General features: G+C 39.9%; 1 protein-coding gene across 4 annotated transcripts in view; it reads left to right on the top strand.

Annotated features, from left to right (window-relative positions):
- Positions 1-18,842, top strand: part of spegb (striated muscle enriched protein kinase b) — a 48,022-nt gene that overhangs the window by 13,836 nt on the left and 15,344 nt on the right. The window contains exons 2-22 of one of the 4 annotated variants that reach the window (XM_028990494.1): positions 1,560-1,602; positions 2,732-2,761; positions 3,020-3,103; positions 4,392-4,545; positions 7,425-8,983; positions 9,219-9,362; positions 9,526-9,708; positions 12,511-12,692; positions 12,775-12,863; positions 13,160-13,335; positions 13,768-14,028; positions 14,145-14,303; positions 14,397-14,586; positions 15,168-15,397; positions 15,588-15,707; positions 16,374-16,478; positions 16,970-17,176; positions 17,253-17,376; positions 17,540-17,712; positions 17,943-18,055; positions 18,523-18,691. In XM_028990494.1, the coding sequence (XP_028846327.1) occupies positions 1,560-1,602; positions 2,732-2,761; positions 3,020-3,103; positions 4,392-4,545; positions 7,425-8,983; positions 9,219-9,362; positions 9,526-9,708; positions 12,511-12,692; positions 12,775-12,863; positions 13,160-13,335; positions 13,768-14,028; positions 14,145-14,303; positions 14,397-14,586; positions 15,168-15,397; positions 15,588-15,707; positions 16,374-16,478; positions 16,970-17,176; positions 17,253-17,376; positions 17,540-17,712; positions 17,943-18,055; positions 18,523-18,691 (4,495 nt within the window). Of the gene's footprint in view, positions 1-1,559; positions 1,603-2,726; positions 2,762-3,019; positions 3,104-4,391; positions 4,546-7,424; positions 8,984-9,218; positions 9,363-9,525; positions 9,709-12,510; positions 12,693-12,774; positions 12,864-13,159; positions 13,336-13,767; positions 14,029-14,144; positions 14,304-14,396; positions 14,587-15,167; positions 15,398-15,587; positions 15,708-16,373; positions 16,479-16,969; positions 17,177-17,252; positions 17,377-17,539; positions 17,713-17,942; positions 18,056-18,522; positions 18,692-18,842 lie in introns of all 4 variants that reach the window. The other 3 variants (XM_028990496.1, XM_028990495.1, XM_028990492.1) reach the window with 3 other exon arrangements.

Genomic DNA, 18,842 nt, shown 5'->3' with positions numbered 1-18,842 from the left:
ATCAGTCATAAAATGTTGAGGCGTAATAAAAGATTTTTTAAAAATCCACGAGGACAATATTTACTTTGGTCTGGGCCTTTACTTGGTTGTTTAGCCCTCATCTTCACAGCACAGATGGCTGCCTGAAGCTTCCTCCTTGGTGGCTTGCTTAGTGTGCGAAGAGTACAGGAGTCTGTCAACACTTGGCAGGTCACTGCGAATCAGTGTCATTTTAGAAAAAGTAACAGGAGCTCAGCGGCTTGTTGCTCGTGACCCCAGGCCTCAGAATGTCCTGGGACAGCAGAACATTTGTGAGCACCCTGATCCTTTGATGGTTCACTCTGAAAAGCTGGCAGTGAAGTTGGCTTGTTAGAATCATTCAGACATTTCCAAAAACACGATACCCCAGTTAGTTATTTAGTGTTCTTCAAATCTAGATTGTGTCTGGATGAGATTATATTAATTTTCGATTCTTGTACTGTAGGTGCCTGCTTTCATTCTAGAATGCCAACTCATATGATTTCAATTTACTGGGTAGTTTATTAAATATATTTAGATATTATTAGACATAAAAGTATGTCCCAGTTGTCTATGATTAGCATTAGAATAATCTGCCATTGTGGATATATTTAGGTGCATTGTGCAAAACATTTTTGCATTAATTATGTCTTTGTAATACATTGCAGAGTTGTAACTTTAGTTAAGTTACTATGCTAACAAGAGAGTACTGGTCAGGCAAACATGCGTTTTCTTAGATGGGATAGACATTGCAGCATTCTGGTGCTATACTGCCCCCTAGTTAATGGAGTAAAAATGTGCAAGCTGGTGAAATTGTACACATTGCTCCTTTAATGCTAGTGCCTTTAACAATGTGAAAAAGACAATGGCATATTTAATTTAGTAATTGCTCACTTGTTGAAAGACATTTTTAAAAAGCATCATAATCATAATGGGTAGAAAATGGAGAAAACGCATAGTTTGAAGTCTTCAGTTTTTTTTCCAGAACATAATGGCTACCTTAAAAATCTCACTTTATACCTCACTGTCTTCCCAAAATCTATCTCTCACATCCTTCTTCTTGTTAACCCTAAGGCAAGTGCTCATCAAAGTGGGTCAGGGACTGGCAGAAATTACCTCAAATGGCCCCACAACCTCAAAGCATTTTCTGGAAGTTTTTGTCTTTAGCCATAGATATTTCAGAAATATCAGAGTTGTGTATGGGGTTGTTTGGTATAAAAACTAAATAATTATTAATTGCCAACTCTACAATAGGACCAGATGTGGGCAATTCATGAAGGACTACTATGTGTACCCTATTGGTTGCCAGACAAGGCATTCAACTAGCATTCAAATTGTGATATATTTTTGTGATATATTTTTTTTAACTATGTTGTGATGCCTTAATGAAGAATTGCATGCAGCTACAGTCCCTAGTTTTCTCTTGAGCTACTTGCCTACATGTTAGTGTCTGTAAGAACATTTTCACTATTCTCACTGTCTTCAGTTTAACATGCATGTTTAAAATGACCTCTGCTCTGCCATATAACCCGTGTGGTAAAATGATTCTTTTCTCGTTGCAGAAAACTGGGCATTCTAACCGAACATTTGGCCGGTTTACCCATGGTGTGTTGGGTTCTATAGATCTCACAGTTTTACAAATTAATTTCTAAACTTTTTGTTGGCCATAATGTTACTTTAAGATTAAGGATGCATTTTTTTAACTAATGAGTTTGAAACACAGGATTATTTGTCCCACATTGTTACAAAGCCCCAGATTTTGCAAAAGATTTTATTGAACAGGAAAGCAAACCTCTATTGCACTAACAACTGGAACCGTTAAAGGTAGTCTGAGGCAAGAGCAATTAACACTAACACTATATTTTTCATCCCAAAGGAGTATTCACTGCAGCAGATTTTTTTGCACTCAACCAGAGGTTGCAACAATTACAAGCTAAAATAGGTTGATTGCACATCATCTATACAGTTAAAACAGAAGTGGTATACACTTGTGCATCCTTAATCTTTTTTTGTGAGCCTAACATTTCCTGTTTGTAGCAACATAATGATCTTTTTTTTTAAAATCTGTTTCATCCTTTTAATTTACTTGATTATGTTGCTTTCCTTTTTCTTGTCTTGTTGTCCTTGTTATTGTGCATGTAGCCCTTTAGTTGATCAGCTTTTGAATAAATGACTTTGTGCAATCTGGTCTATACAATTTATTCAGATCACTGTAGTCACATTGTAATCAGATAAAGCTGAACATATTTAATACAATCAAAATGGCATTTTGATTTTAAATGGAGAAAATGTAGATAGGTTTGAACACTGTTTAGTACATTTGGGAATCTGAAAGGGGATATTATTTAATGTAAAACACATGATCTGCATTATCTTGCCAATTGGATGGATACCGAATTCTGGATATCAGAATTCAATCCAGAGTCACATCATCTGGTACTTGCAATGAAAATTGCCTGGCACTTCACAATGCTTAACCATTTTGTGTGCCTGGTAAATAGATGAAAATGAGCAGATTTAAAATTCCAGTAAAGACGCAGATGGCAAGAAAAGCATATGGCACGTGAATCTTGCTTCCTAACTCAATGCCGATCCACTCTGCTGTTTTTGTTTTTGTCTACTCAGCAGTGTTGCATCAATGGCTGGGGGCGTATAACTGATAGAAGGGGGGGTCGTTTCTATAGTAACGGTGCTTTCCTGTTTGCTTCTCCCCGCTGCCACTATGGAAGTGAAGTTTTCCGCTCCTGCAGGAAACAAAGCTATGGTAACGGTTCTTCTGTTCTTTGGTCTGACTTTATTTTTTATTTTTCCCACTCCAATACTCCTACCCTATCTCTGTACAAAGAGAATATTCATATTTCAGGATCCATGCCAATTTATTTTTTGTCTGAAATATTATTGCATGAAGATTTTTTTTTTCCAGTTGTTACTCACCCCCTCATTCCTACTGGTTCACTCGCAGACAAACTAATCCATCCATCCATTGTGGGTAACTTGGGTGTTTTTAACTCCCCCTCCCCAGACTCAGAAACTACAGAGGACGAGGCAGTTGAGCCCCAGATACCCTTGGAGACTAAAGACCAGGATTCACAAAGAGTGCCCACAGGTAAAACATCATTGCATTTTCTGTGCATATTCATATATATTTTCAGAGATTGGATTGTTGTTACTGCTATTACATCAAAAAGGTATACATCGATCAGGCGTGGACAGAACATCACAACATGTATGGCAATGTATATATGAATGTGTGTGTGTGTGTGTGAAAGTGAAATGATCGTCATTGTGATATACAGCACAACTGGTGCACACGGTGCACACAACGAAATGTGTCCACTGCTTTTAGCCCATCAGCAGTGGGCAGCTATGAAAGGCGCCCGGGAGCAGTGTGTGGGGACGGTGCTTTGCTCAGTGGCACCTTGGCTGATCGGGATTCGAACCGGCAACCTTCACATTACAGGACTGCTTCCTTAACCTCGAGGCCACCACTGCCTGTTCACACTGTGTGTGTGTATACATATACAGTATACACACACATACACACACATATATCCTATATATACATAGGATCTGGGAGAAATATTGATTAGCCATAAGGTTATGACCACTCATTGTTGCACATGGGGTACATTGACATTCATACCCATATTTCAGCTCTTTTAAACACTCTGAGAAGCATTTAAACTATTTTATTACATCGTGCTTCTGGTCATTGTCTCACACAATCTCACATATTTGGAAATGTGGGATTAATCTCTTCAGAGACACTTCTTGTTATCAGATGAGCTAATTAAACGAAAGCTATTGTCAATTCCCCATGAGAATGAGTGGGAGTGGATTTGGGACATAATTTTGCGATTGATTCCAAACTCAAATTCTCAAACAAACATGAAGATCTGAGATCAAAATGGTTAATATAAAACTAACAACAATGGTACATGCATATTATGTATTAATAGTCAAGCAGTATGGCATTAGTTTTTTCTGTTATTACAATGGCAAGAAGTGATAAATCAGTCATAAAAATGTATTGCAAGGTAGAACTGAAAGAATAAGTATCAGGGGTCACTTCACATTGGTTGTGATGTGTATTACTTCAACTTTACCTGATGTTTTTCCCTTAGTTTCTTAGTCACAGCAGCCTAAGTGAATCAAATTGGTTGTAAATTACCTGCCTCCCACTGAGAACTGTCTGCTGTCTAGACTAAATGTCACAGCTTTTTCCTTTCATTCCCTGCGGTCAGCTCAGTTCACATAGGTAAAGTTTCTTCCAGCTCACTCCTAAATTGCCTTTACAGTGCACCAATCCTGCTTTCTGGTGGTGCCATGTAGAAAACTGTGTTGGTACCCAGTTTCAAGTTTCTCAATATTGCATAAATGTGTATAATTTGCAGGTGACAGGAGAATGGATGCTGGTCCAGATGCAGCAGGTCACCTTGCATCACGAACAGACAGCTGGACTGGGAGTGAGAACACAGTGGTAGAGAAGGAGGCTCTGGCTCTGGGTTCCAGAGCACCAGGGCAGCTGGACCTCTCCAAGTCGGCCAGGCAAGCGAACAGCCGGGACCCAACGGGCACCCAGATCAGGCACCTAGGGGTCGAGCCTCTGATTCGAGCATCCCGCGCCAATGTGTCTCGTCCAGTGTGGGGGTCCGAGGAAAGTGTGTCTTTAGCTAGTGATTACTACGGTAGCACATTCAGTCTCTATAGAGGAAGGACTTTTTCTATACCCCTGTAAGTAAACACTCCCAGTAGACGCAGCAGCCACAAAAAAGAAAAAAATAGATAAAGAAACACAGAAACAACCACCCCCACCCCAATAAAAAACAGGCCAAAACCACAACACATGCAAATCAATTACTGGAGACCCTTCTTATATCATGGCTAAACAGAGGATGTGGTAATTTGAGTACGATCCAGTCAGCACAGAATTCACACAATACCTGTAAAACCGATTTTTGGATTTGGGTGTGGACCTTCTTTAGAATTACTAAAGCAAAAAAAAAAGAAAAGAAATGTTAATTCAATAAAATGCTTGTGCAATAATATGTAAAAGTACTCTGTCCACGGCAGCATTCTTTTTAGCCCATGTTTAAGCTGGGGTCCATGGTACACATGACCACTTAAATATTTTCAGTGCCTATCTCTTCCTAAAATCCCAAACATATATAATCTAACATATACATCACACTTTTTTGTCATTTACAAAGGAAATGTTTCAGTTCCTTATAGATGTGCACAAAAAATGCACATTATTCTGTTCTTGTTACTTGTATTTTCTTTTATCTCATTCCACTTATCAGTTGCTCTCCATTGACAATTTGACTATGTCCATTGACATTGATTATGTTGTATTTACACACGTGATCAGACTAGGGCTAACATATCATTCGTCTGACATTCGGTGAGGGTTTTGATATCGTCCATCATCTAGATATGTAATCGTACCCTTGTTTGATAACGGTCAGATGCTCAGCGTCATGCTTTTTGTGCATATTTGAAATGTTCCAGTTTTTGACAGAGGCGTTGTGATATCAGTGTTGCACTGTGAAGTGAAGCAGCAGAGAGATACATTTTCTTGTAGCTTTTTGATGATTGACTTAGGTCTCAAACAGGAAAAGAAATGAAACATAGTTATATATGTAATTGTGTAGTTGTCTATGGGTATTGTTTGCCTGATTATGCCTGAGGTTGATCAAACGAGGATGAGAAAATTTAAAGCAACTGCAGCATGTTTTATCCAAGACTGCAAGTCTCAAGGAATGAATCGTGTTTACCAGCAGTCCTTTATTCAGCTCTGAAAAGCATTTGCAGTGTAATGTAGTGCAACTTACTATTAGTGAAATATATTATTTTTATCCTGACCCTTAATTCCACCTGAATTATTTTGTCAGCCGTTTCCATTCAGTTCATACTTTCCTTTGATCCCCCATTGTCCATGCACAAATTATTTTCATTTTTTGCCCACATATCAATGAATGCATAAACAAATGAGTAAAAAAATTTTTATGTGTCTGGGTGGTCACTTTTAGACACATTTTTGCATATCATTGTGTGTGAGGTACCATCGACCCCTTTGGGTTTTCCCTTGTGCATGCTAAGTTTTTTTTGTTGTTGTTTTGTTTTTAGCATGCTCCCACTGCTGCATGAATTTTGCTCTGGAAAATATTCCATATTAAATGTCCAAGTTGTTAAATATTGCTGTAGAACACTATAAACCTAAATTATGTTAATGTAGAAAATTCAAATAAACACTGAGGAAAAACATCACCGTATCATGTGGAATTACATGAAGGAGATTTGTATTATTAAACATTTACTGACATACAGAGAAATATTACAAATTGATATAAAATTAATCAACACCATTTCAGCACATAATTGAATAAATTGAACATAAAAAAATAAGTTTAAATTCCATCTTTAAATTGATGGTTCTTTATCTTTCATGCCCACTGATAATTTATTTAAAAAATCAATGTTTTAGAATAAAGCCAGGCATCAGAACTTTTAAAAATACTCTATGGCTTGCTAATATATTTTTTTTCACATAACTAATTTATACAATTTTATATTATTAACCTTCCGCATGTTTACACCGTCTGCATGTCTTTTGCACTGCTTGCATATTATTCATATTACACTGTATATTGAATACAAGTCTAGACATTTAGACTAGGAAGGAGAGTGACTATTATGTACTTACCTACTTGGAACATGCACCATAATCTGAAATGCTTCAGATCACAAAAGTTCTCAAAGCACAGTTGATATTTAGCTTACAACACAACAGTCACCTTGGTGATGGCTTTCAAATTGTTACGTGCTTGTTTCAAGGGTACATTGGCAATTCATCCTTCCTAGTCATGGCAAGTGTCTTTTGACTTGTAGATATCCAGTGGTATATTTTGGTCTAGTCCAGTTATTTTGGAAGGAATAGGCTGGTAGGCATCGTACATCACACTTAATTTAAACTATTATCAATTATCACCACACACACACACAGAATCCAGTCGTAATAACTGCATCCATATCAACCAGTCAAAAATCGCTTTTTATTTCTTTTTGTTCACCACTATATTTGATTACTCAAAGAACACGAGCACACAAAACCACTTGGCTGTTAACCTAAAACCAACTTATGTAAACAACATACAGAATAATCAAGTGCACATCAGGTCAAATAACAAAAAGTAGCTGCCATGCAAATCATTCCTTGACTCAGTACACGCCAACATATCAGTTGCTCATTTGAAAAAAAGAAAAGAAAAGCACAACCCCACAGAAGCACTCAAAACATCCATATTATAAGTCCTGAGCCACTGAAAGCCTCTTTGGCTCGTTGTCCTCTTCCAAACAGCTGGGCTCCTCCCTGTATTTAATCCGACTATGCTAACAGAGCATTTCCGTTAATCGCCTTCTTTCAGGAGCCAATCTGAAGATGTTTTGAGGGACTCTCCCCCCCAAGTTCTCCCTCCCCCTTCCCCAAAAATTGGCCGTTCTACAGCCTCCCCCATGCTCAGCCGATCTGGTTCAGCCCCTGCTACACCTCTCGCCCCACGCAAGAAAGTTGTTGTACCAACTGAATACCAAGACACAGTCCCAGGAGAATTTGAGGAGAAGCTAAAACAGCCCAAATCCTCAGGCATGTCTCAGAGTAGTACCCAGGAATCCCGCCCTCAGACTCCCATTAGTGAGTATTCCCGTAAGGATCTGACACCCCGTCCATCACCTAAACTCACCCGGGCTAGCTCAAAGATCTTTGAAAAAGTGAGGGTCTTTGAAGAACGCAGAAGAAGTATCGACAATCCTGAGGGCTCAATCTCTGGACGCTCATGGGCTGGATTCAATCGAGCCCCATCCATTGAATCAGACGAAGGAGGAAGTCATCTGGGGATATCCCGAGAGAGCTCCAGGGAGGATCTGCGTGAGGCTTTGAAGGCTGACGCAGCCCAGAGAAGGTCCGTGTTCAGACAAAGGGCTGCGTCCTTAGAAGACAAGCCACGTTACTCCCAGAAAGTTCAAGACATCGAAAACAAGTTTGCAGAGGAACTGCAAAGGATCAAGAAACTTGTTGGCAAGCCTCACATGAAGAAGTCCTTTTCTACAGAACAGCTAACCCACAGAAGCAGACAACCCTTCAGGAAACTGGAGCCAATCCCTCCTCAGGTACTTCAGAAACTGCAAGACAGAGAGCGTGCCCAACAGTCACAGGAACACAGAGAAAAAGAACGATCCCCTCCTAAAGCTCCACAGACCATACAGAGCCAGTCAGCTCTCACTCAACCTAATCCACTGGAAACAAAGAAATCTCCAGTGACAAGTATAACTGTAAGTCGGCTTGGGGAAGAAGTGACATCCCCAGAGGCAATGTCCCCTTTAGAATTACCTGGACAATACTCAGCAAGACACAGACAAAATGCTAGTCCAGTGAGGGAAACGTTGCGGAGATCACCTGTAGAAATCACTCATGTCATTGAAGATCGGCCACGCTCTCCACGCCAAATTAGAGGGGATTCACCATCCCGAAATGTTTTAGAAATGACCCTTCGCAAGGTGGAACCAAGACCTTCAAGTCCTCTAGTACACAGAGCACACTGTGTGCAAGAAGTTTCCAACAAGCCAGAAAAGGAGGAATCTCTCCACAGGAAGACTCCCGTAGAGATAATGTTGAGAAAATTAGAACGAAGACCTGAAAGTCCACTTGCGCAGAGAGAGCCAACAGTTTTCCAAGCCCAACCAGCCCAACCACCACAAAAGCCTTCAAGAGTTTCCCTATCCTCTATGGAAGAAGAGAAGATGGACATAGACGTGACTCCTTTGCCTCCAGCTCAGAAGCTAACAATACCCACAATCATTGTGGAGGAAGAACCCATGGAGGTAGTTCCTCCAGTGAACGACAAGCCAAAGAAAATTATCCCAGCCAAAGAAACTCAGCGGACCAGAGGGAAAGGCAGACGCACCAGGCCTATGTCTCCTGAACTGGGTACGAAAGAAATTCTGTTGAATTATTTACATGTCCATCTGTGAACTAATAACAGAATATGTGACTCACACAATAGACTCCATCAGACAAGAATTTTGATTCAGCCTACCAGTTGATGAGTCCCTACAAATGGTTGGTTGAAACAAAATCCTTGTTTGGTTTTTTACTCTCTGACCCCGATTTGTCCACCTGCGGCCTCAGTTTTTATGCATGTGTATCTTTTTTGCACTTGCAGAATCCTCAGATGACTCCTACGTTTCCGCAGGTGAAGATCCCATGGAGGCACCAGTTTTTGAGTTTCCCCTTCAGGACACTATTGCTTCTGCTGGATCTGAAGTGCTACTGAAATGTATAATAGCAGGCACCCCTCTACCTGAAGGCAAGTCTATACTTTCCCAAACCCATATGTCGATGTTATTAGCTGTCAAGCACACAGTTCCTTTCTTCATTGAGCTCATTTCATGTAACGCAAATGTAACATGGTACCTTCTGCAATGTATATATTCAAATTGATATTTGCTCCGTTGTGTTCTTTGCTTTAGTGACCTGGAAAAAAGACAACTCAGAAGTACAAAACAGCCTGATTAATCTGATTAAAGTGGAGGGAGAGAGACACTCACTGCTAATAAAATGGACGAAACCAAGCGACTCTGGCACCTACACTGTCACTGCCACCAATCAAGTCGGCGCAGCCTCCTGTAGCGCAACCCTCTTTGTCAAATCGGGTGAGTAGTGCCTTCCGTGATGAAATGCAGTACCTCCTTAAGTACCACCTACAGTTCTTAACGAGTGCCATGACAATTAGTTAATGCTAAATGCTATTAATCCTAAATAGGTTTTAAAGACTTTTTGACTCCATCCTGCAGCTAAGCATTTATATCAATAAATATTACAGACAAATAAATACACTGGAAAATATTCTTATCTGGGCCACCTGGGGAATGTCACCATTAATTCTGTCACCTTTTTGAAGGTTTTGAAAATTCTTTATGAGTTGGCTTACAATGCAATACTTTGTACCTTTACTAGAGTATATTTATGAAAAAAAACTTTAGTCTTTGCTACATTGGGCAACCCTTGACTCATTACTTTTTGAAAGTATTTATATGCTTTAATTTTGCCAGTAGATCTAAGGTTTCAAAAAAGGTAGCAAAAAAAATTACATGACACCATTTCATCAATCGGACACAACCATGCCATCACATGACCACACACAAACCATGGCAGCAGAGTGGCACTAACTCATCATAGCACAGACACGGAATAGGAAATGACAGATACGACTGTCACCATACGGTTTTTCAAATTGATCCTCTTAGTGTTTCTAAACATTCTGGTAAATGGTGCCATAAGCTAGGTAGACCACAACACATTGAAGCATTATTCTGTATCTAATTGATCAATGCTAACACATATAATTGGCATATATACAATAGTTTGTATACTTAGATTTAGTTTAGTATTGATTACTAAAAATTGTACTTTAAAAGTATTATTATTATTTGGAAATAAATTTTTTTTGTATGTTTTTTTTTTTTTTTGGCTACTCTTGTAGCGGATTTTCTCACCTGCCGAGAAGCCTTAAAAATAAAATGCCAGATTGATGTTTAAGGTGACATATGGCCATCTATATCAGCTTCTAGGCAGCACACCTTGTATTTTGTTGTGAAGCTGAGGAAAACAGATTTGCTGTGATCTCAGAAACAAAAGACAAGCATGGCAGAGAGCTTTATTTAAGTGGGATCAAAGGATGAATCACTTTATCAGCCTGAGTGTGGGCTGTGGCCAGATTGTGTGTGTCATACTCACTATTCTCAACCTTGTTTTGTTTGCTTCATATTGACAATACAGCAGGAAAACTGCACAAAATAAATTGAACATCATTACATATTTTATGGAGCAATATGTTTTACATAACACTTGTTCTGAGCTTACCAGTAATTGCAGCCGCCTTTTATTTTCAATTTCATCTTCTGTGTACCTCCTGTTTCTCCCTCCCTCCCTCCCTCCTCCGCCTCTCTCTCTACCACTGCACAGTATTCCAGCAGTGCCTCCTTGCTGATAGTTACCATAGCAACCCAGGGGCTAAATTGAACTTATAAATTGTTAAAGGCGTACCGGCCTCCTGATGAATTTCACCATTGAGAAAGCGTTAGTTGGGCAGAAGCTGGTACCTATGTTTAACCATGATTTCTGTGTTTCTGTCAAAGAATTGAAACGTTAATAAATGGATAAAGTTTGTGTGTTTTGTGCATGTGTGTGAGTATGTCACCATCCAGTGCTGCTAATTGCATTTCCATAGTGCTCAAGCTAAACAAGCTGTAGCAGCAATTTTCATAGTTTGTCATTAAGGGTAGGGCAACACTGGTATGGAAAAGTACCAGACCTTAATTAATTAATTGTGCCAGGGACATTCCTCTCCATTGCATTAAATATGCATGGCCTTTCACTGGAACAAAAACAGTCAAAAGTTAGAGACTGGATTATTGAGTGAAATTATAGAATGCATTCAATTTCTGTCTTTTAAAAGTCATTTGAAAGCAGTATCAGGACATTGGAGTTGCAGAACAATTTGTTGCATTTTTTGTAAAAGTGAAAAGTTTATATACTTGCCATAAAATATTCATAGAGCTCTTTGTTCCCAGAAACTGATCATGTCCTGTTCTATTTCCGTTATATGAAAATTATGCAAAACACCTGTTTTACGAGGTTAGTGTTTTTGTTTCAGATGTGAATACACACTATTTGTTTTAGGGAATTATCACACATTCTTAAGAAATATAAAATGTAAATGTACATTTAGGACATTACATAAATGCATGCATTGCCAATATGGTTATTGTTAAGGGAAAAGAATTGGCTTGTGTTGAAATTAGTATAAATTGCAGTCGACTTCAAAGGATCAGATCCTAGGCTCAAAGCAATAAAGGTGAAAAAAAATAAAGCTTTATAAATAGTATGGTTGCCAAGAGGAACAACTAACTACACCTAAAAGGCGGTGTTTCTACTGTATGTCTGAGTGTTTGCTCAAATGCCTCCGAGAGAGGCAAAGAAAGGCATGCAGAGAGTGACAGAGAGCGATAAGATGGAAGGGAGGGATGAAGGCGAGGGGGAACAGAAGGGTTACAGGAGAGAGATCCAGCACCAGTGGTGTACCAGTTCAGCTATAGGTGCACCTGTTGAAGGTTTTCACTAATGTAATGGAGTTGGGTGAGTAATTTTCTGGGAGCGTGCGTTGCTGTTGGTTTAGCTAGACTGTTATTTATTCCTTATGTTTTTTATTCAATGTTTTATTCAAAGTAGAGCTGACAAGATTTTGTGTTTTAATATGGTATATATCTATTTCGTGGTTCATACATTTTTAATAATAGAAAATGCTAATTGTTCTATCTATACATGTATGTATTAAAACCTATTTATTAGCAACCTTCTTTGACCGTATAGTTATTTTGCTATCATTGAAAACCTCTGATACATGTGCCGCATGTATGGCTGAAGTTCAGCAGCTTGTGCAATGTGATACACAGAGCCAACACAGGACCACTCTGGGAACCTCGGCGTGCCAATGGACGTCAGCAGTCCCATCACATCTGATGAGGAGTACCTCAGTCCCCTGGAAGAGGCCATGGACTTTGCTGGATCACCTTTCAGAGGTCCAGAGCCTAGGAGGATTGTTGACACTCGGTTCAAAGAGCCGCCCTCTTTTCAGGTTTAAAAAAATTCTTAATCAAGTGCTATGTTTTTGATCATCTCATTTCAGTTGAGTTTCTTTCACTTTCTTATTGGAACAGGCTACTCTTAGTGACCAGATAATCATGGAGGGCCAAGAGGTGACAATGTCTGTTCGAATGAGTGGGCAGCCAAAACCTATGTTGTACTGGTGAGAAGTTTTTTTCCCGACATAGTACTCATTCCAGAAATGGCAGAAGATTAGAAAGTACAGAAAATTGAATTTAATTTTCCTCATGTTTATAAGAAATTCCATATCTGCTTCTCTCTGCATAATGTGCCTTTTAGGCACCTGCGGTAAAGCCAGTGTAAATATCTTGTATAAAATATTATATGTAGGCATTATATGTATTATGTAAGCATTATATGTTTTACACGTATGTTGCATGAATATTTGTTGAGAGTAAATAGAAGTTAAATACTGAAGAATACTTTCCCTGTCTGCAGGCTCAGAGACAGAGTCACCGTAAAAACAGGCGCCAGGCATATTGTGCGTGAAACAGAGGATGGAAACTTTGAGATGATCATCAAGTCTGCACAAATGTCTGATGCTGGGGTCTATACCTGCAAGATCATTAATGAATATGGGACAAAGCAATGTGAGGCCAGATTAGAGGTCAAAGGTAATGCTTTACCATGGTACACCACTCATACACTGTAATTAATTTAAATAAGGTCTAAATCCTGAGCATACAGAATAATGATCATTTCTGACACAGGAATGATATGTTCAGCAATTTGTTGCATGTGAAGCTACAAATCAGTCTAATTGTTTTTGTGTATTACAATTGTATTTGTGTAATTTTGTAAGTATTTTTATTTAGACATTTATTGGTGTGATAAAGCATATTTTGATGACTTTAAGCATGATCAATTTGAAGTAAAATAAGCTTCAGTGAAATGGTATGAACCTAAAAATAAACTCATCATGTCCATCAGTATGGAAGCAGAGTTCCCAATTTATTAGCAGCCACGATGCCCCACATTCATCATTGTCTTTTATTTTTCAGGATTTGTGAGGATTTCAGCTCTGTTTTTTATCTTGTCTGTTCCAGTACCCCCAGTGGAACCTGGACTGGCCATCATCAAGCCTGTGAAGGACATGGTGGTGCAAGCTGGTGAATCAGCTCTGTTCGAGTGCCAGGTGAGTGGTCCACAGGACGTGGATGTGGACTGGCTGTCGGATGGGAAGTTAATCCAGCCCGCGCTGCTCAACTGCAAGATGCATTACGATGGGAAGAGGTGTCGGCTCCTTCTCAACTCTGTACATGAGGATGACAGCGGTACTTACACCTGTAAACTGAGCACTGCTAAAGGTGAGGCACTTTTTTTGCATGTCAGAAGTGTCATTTGAAAGCAAAAACTTTCTGAGTCCATTTAAATTTACACTTGAAAGCACCCTAACTTAGGTCAATCGTGAAATATGTTTTAGAGGAACTGACCTCCAGTGCCAAACTCAAAGTCATTCCATCTGTGGAGCCTCTCTTCACTCGAAAGCTGGATGTGCTGGAAGTGATTGAGGGGCGAAATGCTCGTTTTGACTGCAAGGTCAGTGGCACACCTCCACCCAAGGTGACATGGAGCCATTTTGGTAAGTAACAAACCCCCATGGGTCGCATTTCAGGTAGAAAGTAGTCACACTGTTTGAATGAGAGCTGGCATTGTATTTTCTTCCTGCCCCCAGACCATCCTCTGATGGAGAGTGAAGATATTCACATTTTGAAAGAAGGAGGCCGTCACTCCTTAGTTATTTCTCATGTATGCAACGAAGATGAGGGTTTCTACATGGTGGTAGCCCAAAATATGCACGGCGAGGCAGAGTGCTCAGCTGAACTTTATGTGCAAGAGCCTCGTCCTGCTATCTCCTCACAAATGTAAGTGCTTCAATGCTCTTAACTGTCTTCAGCACTGCTCAATGATAAGACAAGTCACAATTGCGACATGCAATCATGAGTGCAATCACTGCTACCTTTTCACAAATTTGACCAATAAGCACTGTCTCTTGAATTTCAATAACCATAGCAGCCCACCAGGCATAACCACAATTACTGATTAGTGATTGTGGTTAAAGATCTTGCATCAACTTTCAATTCCCACTTTTCAAGCTCATTTACATAAACCACACTCTTTACTCCAATTTTCTGCCAAAACTCCTGTTAGGCATAGCGCATGTGAATAAAAATTAAGTTAATGCATACCACTGTACATAGCACCATTTTGAGAATTGGCTAGACACCATCAGGCAGTCATGTGACTGTTTTGTTTTCACTGAAACAAGTTGCCTTTGTTTTAAACAAATGAGACAAAGGCAGCAATTTTTTTAATTTCTTAAAAAACATGGCAACACGTATTAAGAAATGTTGGTGTAAAATCAGTTATTTTAGGCTGCAGCTATCCCCAAACAGAATACTGATGGCAGACAAGAAGTTAGATTTTTTCTTTTAACCTCCTTCAGGGCTAAACTTGAGAAGATGCCTTCAATTCCAGAGGAGCCAGAGGTCCCAGAGAATGAAATGGAACGCTTCACCATGCCAGACTTTGTCAAGCCACTGTATGATATGGACGTAATCGAGGGGCGAGAAGCCATTCTCAAGTGCAAAGTGGCTGGTCTGCCGTACCCGACCATTGCCTGGTTCCACAACGGGAAGAGAATCGACAGCACCGAGGACAGGAAGATGACTCAATGTTAGTAAAATCTTCCCCTTGGACCCTGTGGGCTTTAATGGTGTTTGTGCAGTAAAGGTGCGGCGCTGTAAGTGTCAGGCAGCCTCTGTGGAATTGAAAGTGTCAGTGAGGGGATGTAACAGTGCGTTATTCATGCTCCACCTGTGTTCGGCCTTCACCCACATGGCCCACTCTCCTGTTTCGCTCACAGTCAGAGACATCCACAGTCTTGTTATCCGTTCTGTCTGCCACGCTCATGGTGGGGTCTACAAGAGCGTCATCTCCAACAAGGTGGGGAAGGCCACCTGCTACTCCCATCTATATGTGACAGGTGAGAGGAAATTTATAATGTCACATTATGCCCTAAAATGGTACTTAACCGGCCAATGTAATGGAAATTTGTGTGAACTTAATGGTCTTCATGAGCTTTTCATAAGTGATAAGAAGCAGGGTAATGGAAATACTAGGTCTGATAATAAATACAATAAAAAAAACACTGGCTCTGTCACATTCAAAGGAGAACAGAGAGGAAAAACAGACTCCGGGGAATTTTTGGGAACAAATAAATCCACCACTCTTTGAGAGGGGTCCCGTATGAGTCTGTATGGATTGTCTCTGTGCTATATGACACTAATGTCCACTTTGTCTAACTCCCAGGTCCTATGACTTTATGAGTTCAGTGGATTATAGCAAAAACACATAGGTCATGGTTAAGCATGGCCCTTGGTTAAGCATGGTCCTGTATGGTACAAAGATAGACAGACATTTACACAAGCACAAACCAGACTTGGGGAAAACATTATCTGTCAGGACTCCTTCGGAATTCATATTGGAGAACTGCTCTGTGGATCTCCGAACACGTGGGTTTAAATAACGGGGCGGATGAGACATAAGCGACCATACCTGATTGAACACATTAAACAAATTAAAGCTATGGTTTACTTTTTTCAGTGTAGTTGTACTCTTACAATATTTTTGTTTCTTTTTTCTTGTCCAGATGTTCTCCCAGATCCACCCAACGCAGCTCCAGTGATAGAATCAATCACTGGCAAGACCATCACCTTGAGATGGAATAAACCTAAGAGGCTTGACCCTTCAATTGGTATGTTTATATTACCATAAGTAATTGGAATGATACCACAATTTTTCTAGAATTTGTTGAAAACAGACAGAATGCCCCTTCATTTGGTTGACACAGCATTGATGGAGTCAGGACCCTATCATAGAAGAGAGACCCTGACAGAGAGAAACATTTATGTGTATGTAAGGTATCTAATCAAGACATTCATCAAAAGAAAGAAAGAAAGGATTTTATTTATTTCGAATTGTTAGAAGTTCTACGACATTACTCGGTATACCTAGAGTATCTGACCTCCACTGTGTTTAAAAAAATGAAGAAACATTCCAGTATCAATGGACATACTTTTCAGCAGGTTTGTCGAAAATCGAAGCTTAAAGAGATTTACTGCTTTGTGGGGTAACCTAAGCTGTAAAACCTTGATCTAATGTGCTCCCCTGAATGTTAAAATAACAGTAATTTACAGGGACATTAACATTGTAGGTGAACATGATTGTAAAACACTGTAATTTCAGACCCCAGTTCACTGATGTACGCCATCCAGCAACAAGCACTGGGTTCCATCCAGTGGACTATCATAGCGTCCTGTTTAAAGGAGACGTCCTACACAATAACATCCCTTTCCAAAGGAGTTCGCTATGCCTTCAGGATCCTATCAATCACCAACAAAGCCTTCAGCAAGCCTTCTCCAGCCACAGACCCAGTACAGCTTCTAGACAGAGGTGTGAACCCACAACAAATACACCAGAGTATGCTGGGCTTGCTGGGGTTTTTTTTCACCCATCTCTCTGCCTGCAGGACCCTATCTCAAAGAAGCCCCGGTCATCACTGACAAGCCAGACATTGTCTACATGGTAGAAAACCAATCAGTCAGTATCACCATCACACTTAATCACGTCAACGCTTCAGTGACCTGGAAAAGGCAAGTTCCTGAATCTCAAAAATGTTTCTGGCCCATTTCATCATTCTATAATGGTCTTATGAGTCACTCGTCTAGGGACCAAGTAGAAATAGTCCATCATAGACCATAGTGTGTCTGGCTGGTATTTGCTTAAAAAATAATCTGTGTTGTGTTGTGCCTTCAGGAAAGGCGTGACCCTTCCAAATAAGCCTGGCGTGTATGAGATGAGCATGCCTGATGATGACCAGCACAACATGAAGATAGTAAAGGCGAAGAATATTGATGTAGGTCAGCTGCTGTGTGTGGCAGGCAACCAGTATGGCAGTGACTCCTGCAATCTTACCCTGGACTTGGCAGGTGAAGTCATGTGACCTTTATTTGTTTCTAAAATTAGCTTTTGAAAAATTGTGCCTTTGCTAATGACTGTCATCTGCCTTAGCTAACTAATGATACTTACAATACTTACAATAACATTTTGAAAACAAATAAATATATATTACTGCAGGGCTATTTGTTAAGAAAATTCTTTAAAAATAACTGTAAAGATGCAGTTATTGCTGACACAATACTGTATATGGCTTCTATAGCACCTCCGACATTTGAGACCATTATGGAAGACTTGGATGTCACTGTAGGGGAGACTCCTCGCTTTGCTGTGATTGTTGAAGGAAAGCCTGTGCCAGATATCCTTTGGTATAAGGTAGGCTCTATCTATCTATCTATCTATCTATCTATCTATCTATCTATCTATCTATCTATCTATCTATCTATCTATCTATCTATCTATCTATCTATCTATCTGTCTGTCTGTCTGTCTGTCTGTCTGTCTGTCTGTCTGTCTGTCTGTCTGTCTGTCTGTCTGTCTGTCTGTCTGTCTGTCTGTCTGTCGTACAATTTTGGTTCAGTTAGATATGGATATTTTATTGATTTTATGGATATTTAGGTTTTGGACTTTGGACTCGTATCTTGTGTCTTGAAATGGCAATGTGCATGCCTCATAAGCCACTGCCACTGCCTTTGGGCTGTGACTTTGATTTGACCACTTGTAGATCCTTTCCAGCTCATGCCCACACAAATGATGTAATTCCTGTGCAGGATTTTAGTGTTGGAAAAGGGTGTCTGCCTCCAGACAGCATGCTCATTGTTTTGCTTGTGGGTGGGTTTCAGAATGACACTCTGCTGTCAGAGAGCAGCCACTTTACTTTTGTGTATGATGACAACGAGTGCTCTCTGGTGGTCCTCAACACACGGCCTGAAGACTGTGGGGTTTATACCTGCACAGCTAAGAACCTGGCTGGTGCAGTGTCCTGCAAAGCTGAACTCTCTGTCCACACAGGTGAGGACATATTTCTACCCCTTTTGAATATGTCCATAAGTATTTAGCAATAGTTTCTTCTCCTTATAGTTTGAAGGAATGATAAATAGACACATTTGGATTTGGTTTGGATATGTAAATAAATCATAAGCCTTCAAATCTAAGGGATTTT

The sequence above is a fragment of the Denticeps clupeoides genome, chromosome 9 (genome assembly GCF_900700375.1).
Source record: "Denticeps clupeoides chromosome 9, fDenClu1.1, whole genome shotgun sequence".
NCBI lineage: Eukaryota > Metazoa > Chordata > Actinopteri > Clupeiformes > Denticipitidae > Denticeps > Denticeps clupeoides.
The sequence above is the reverse complement of the archived record's forward strand: the minus strand, read 5'-3'. Positions and strand labels throughout refer to the sequence as shown.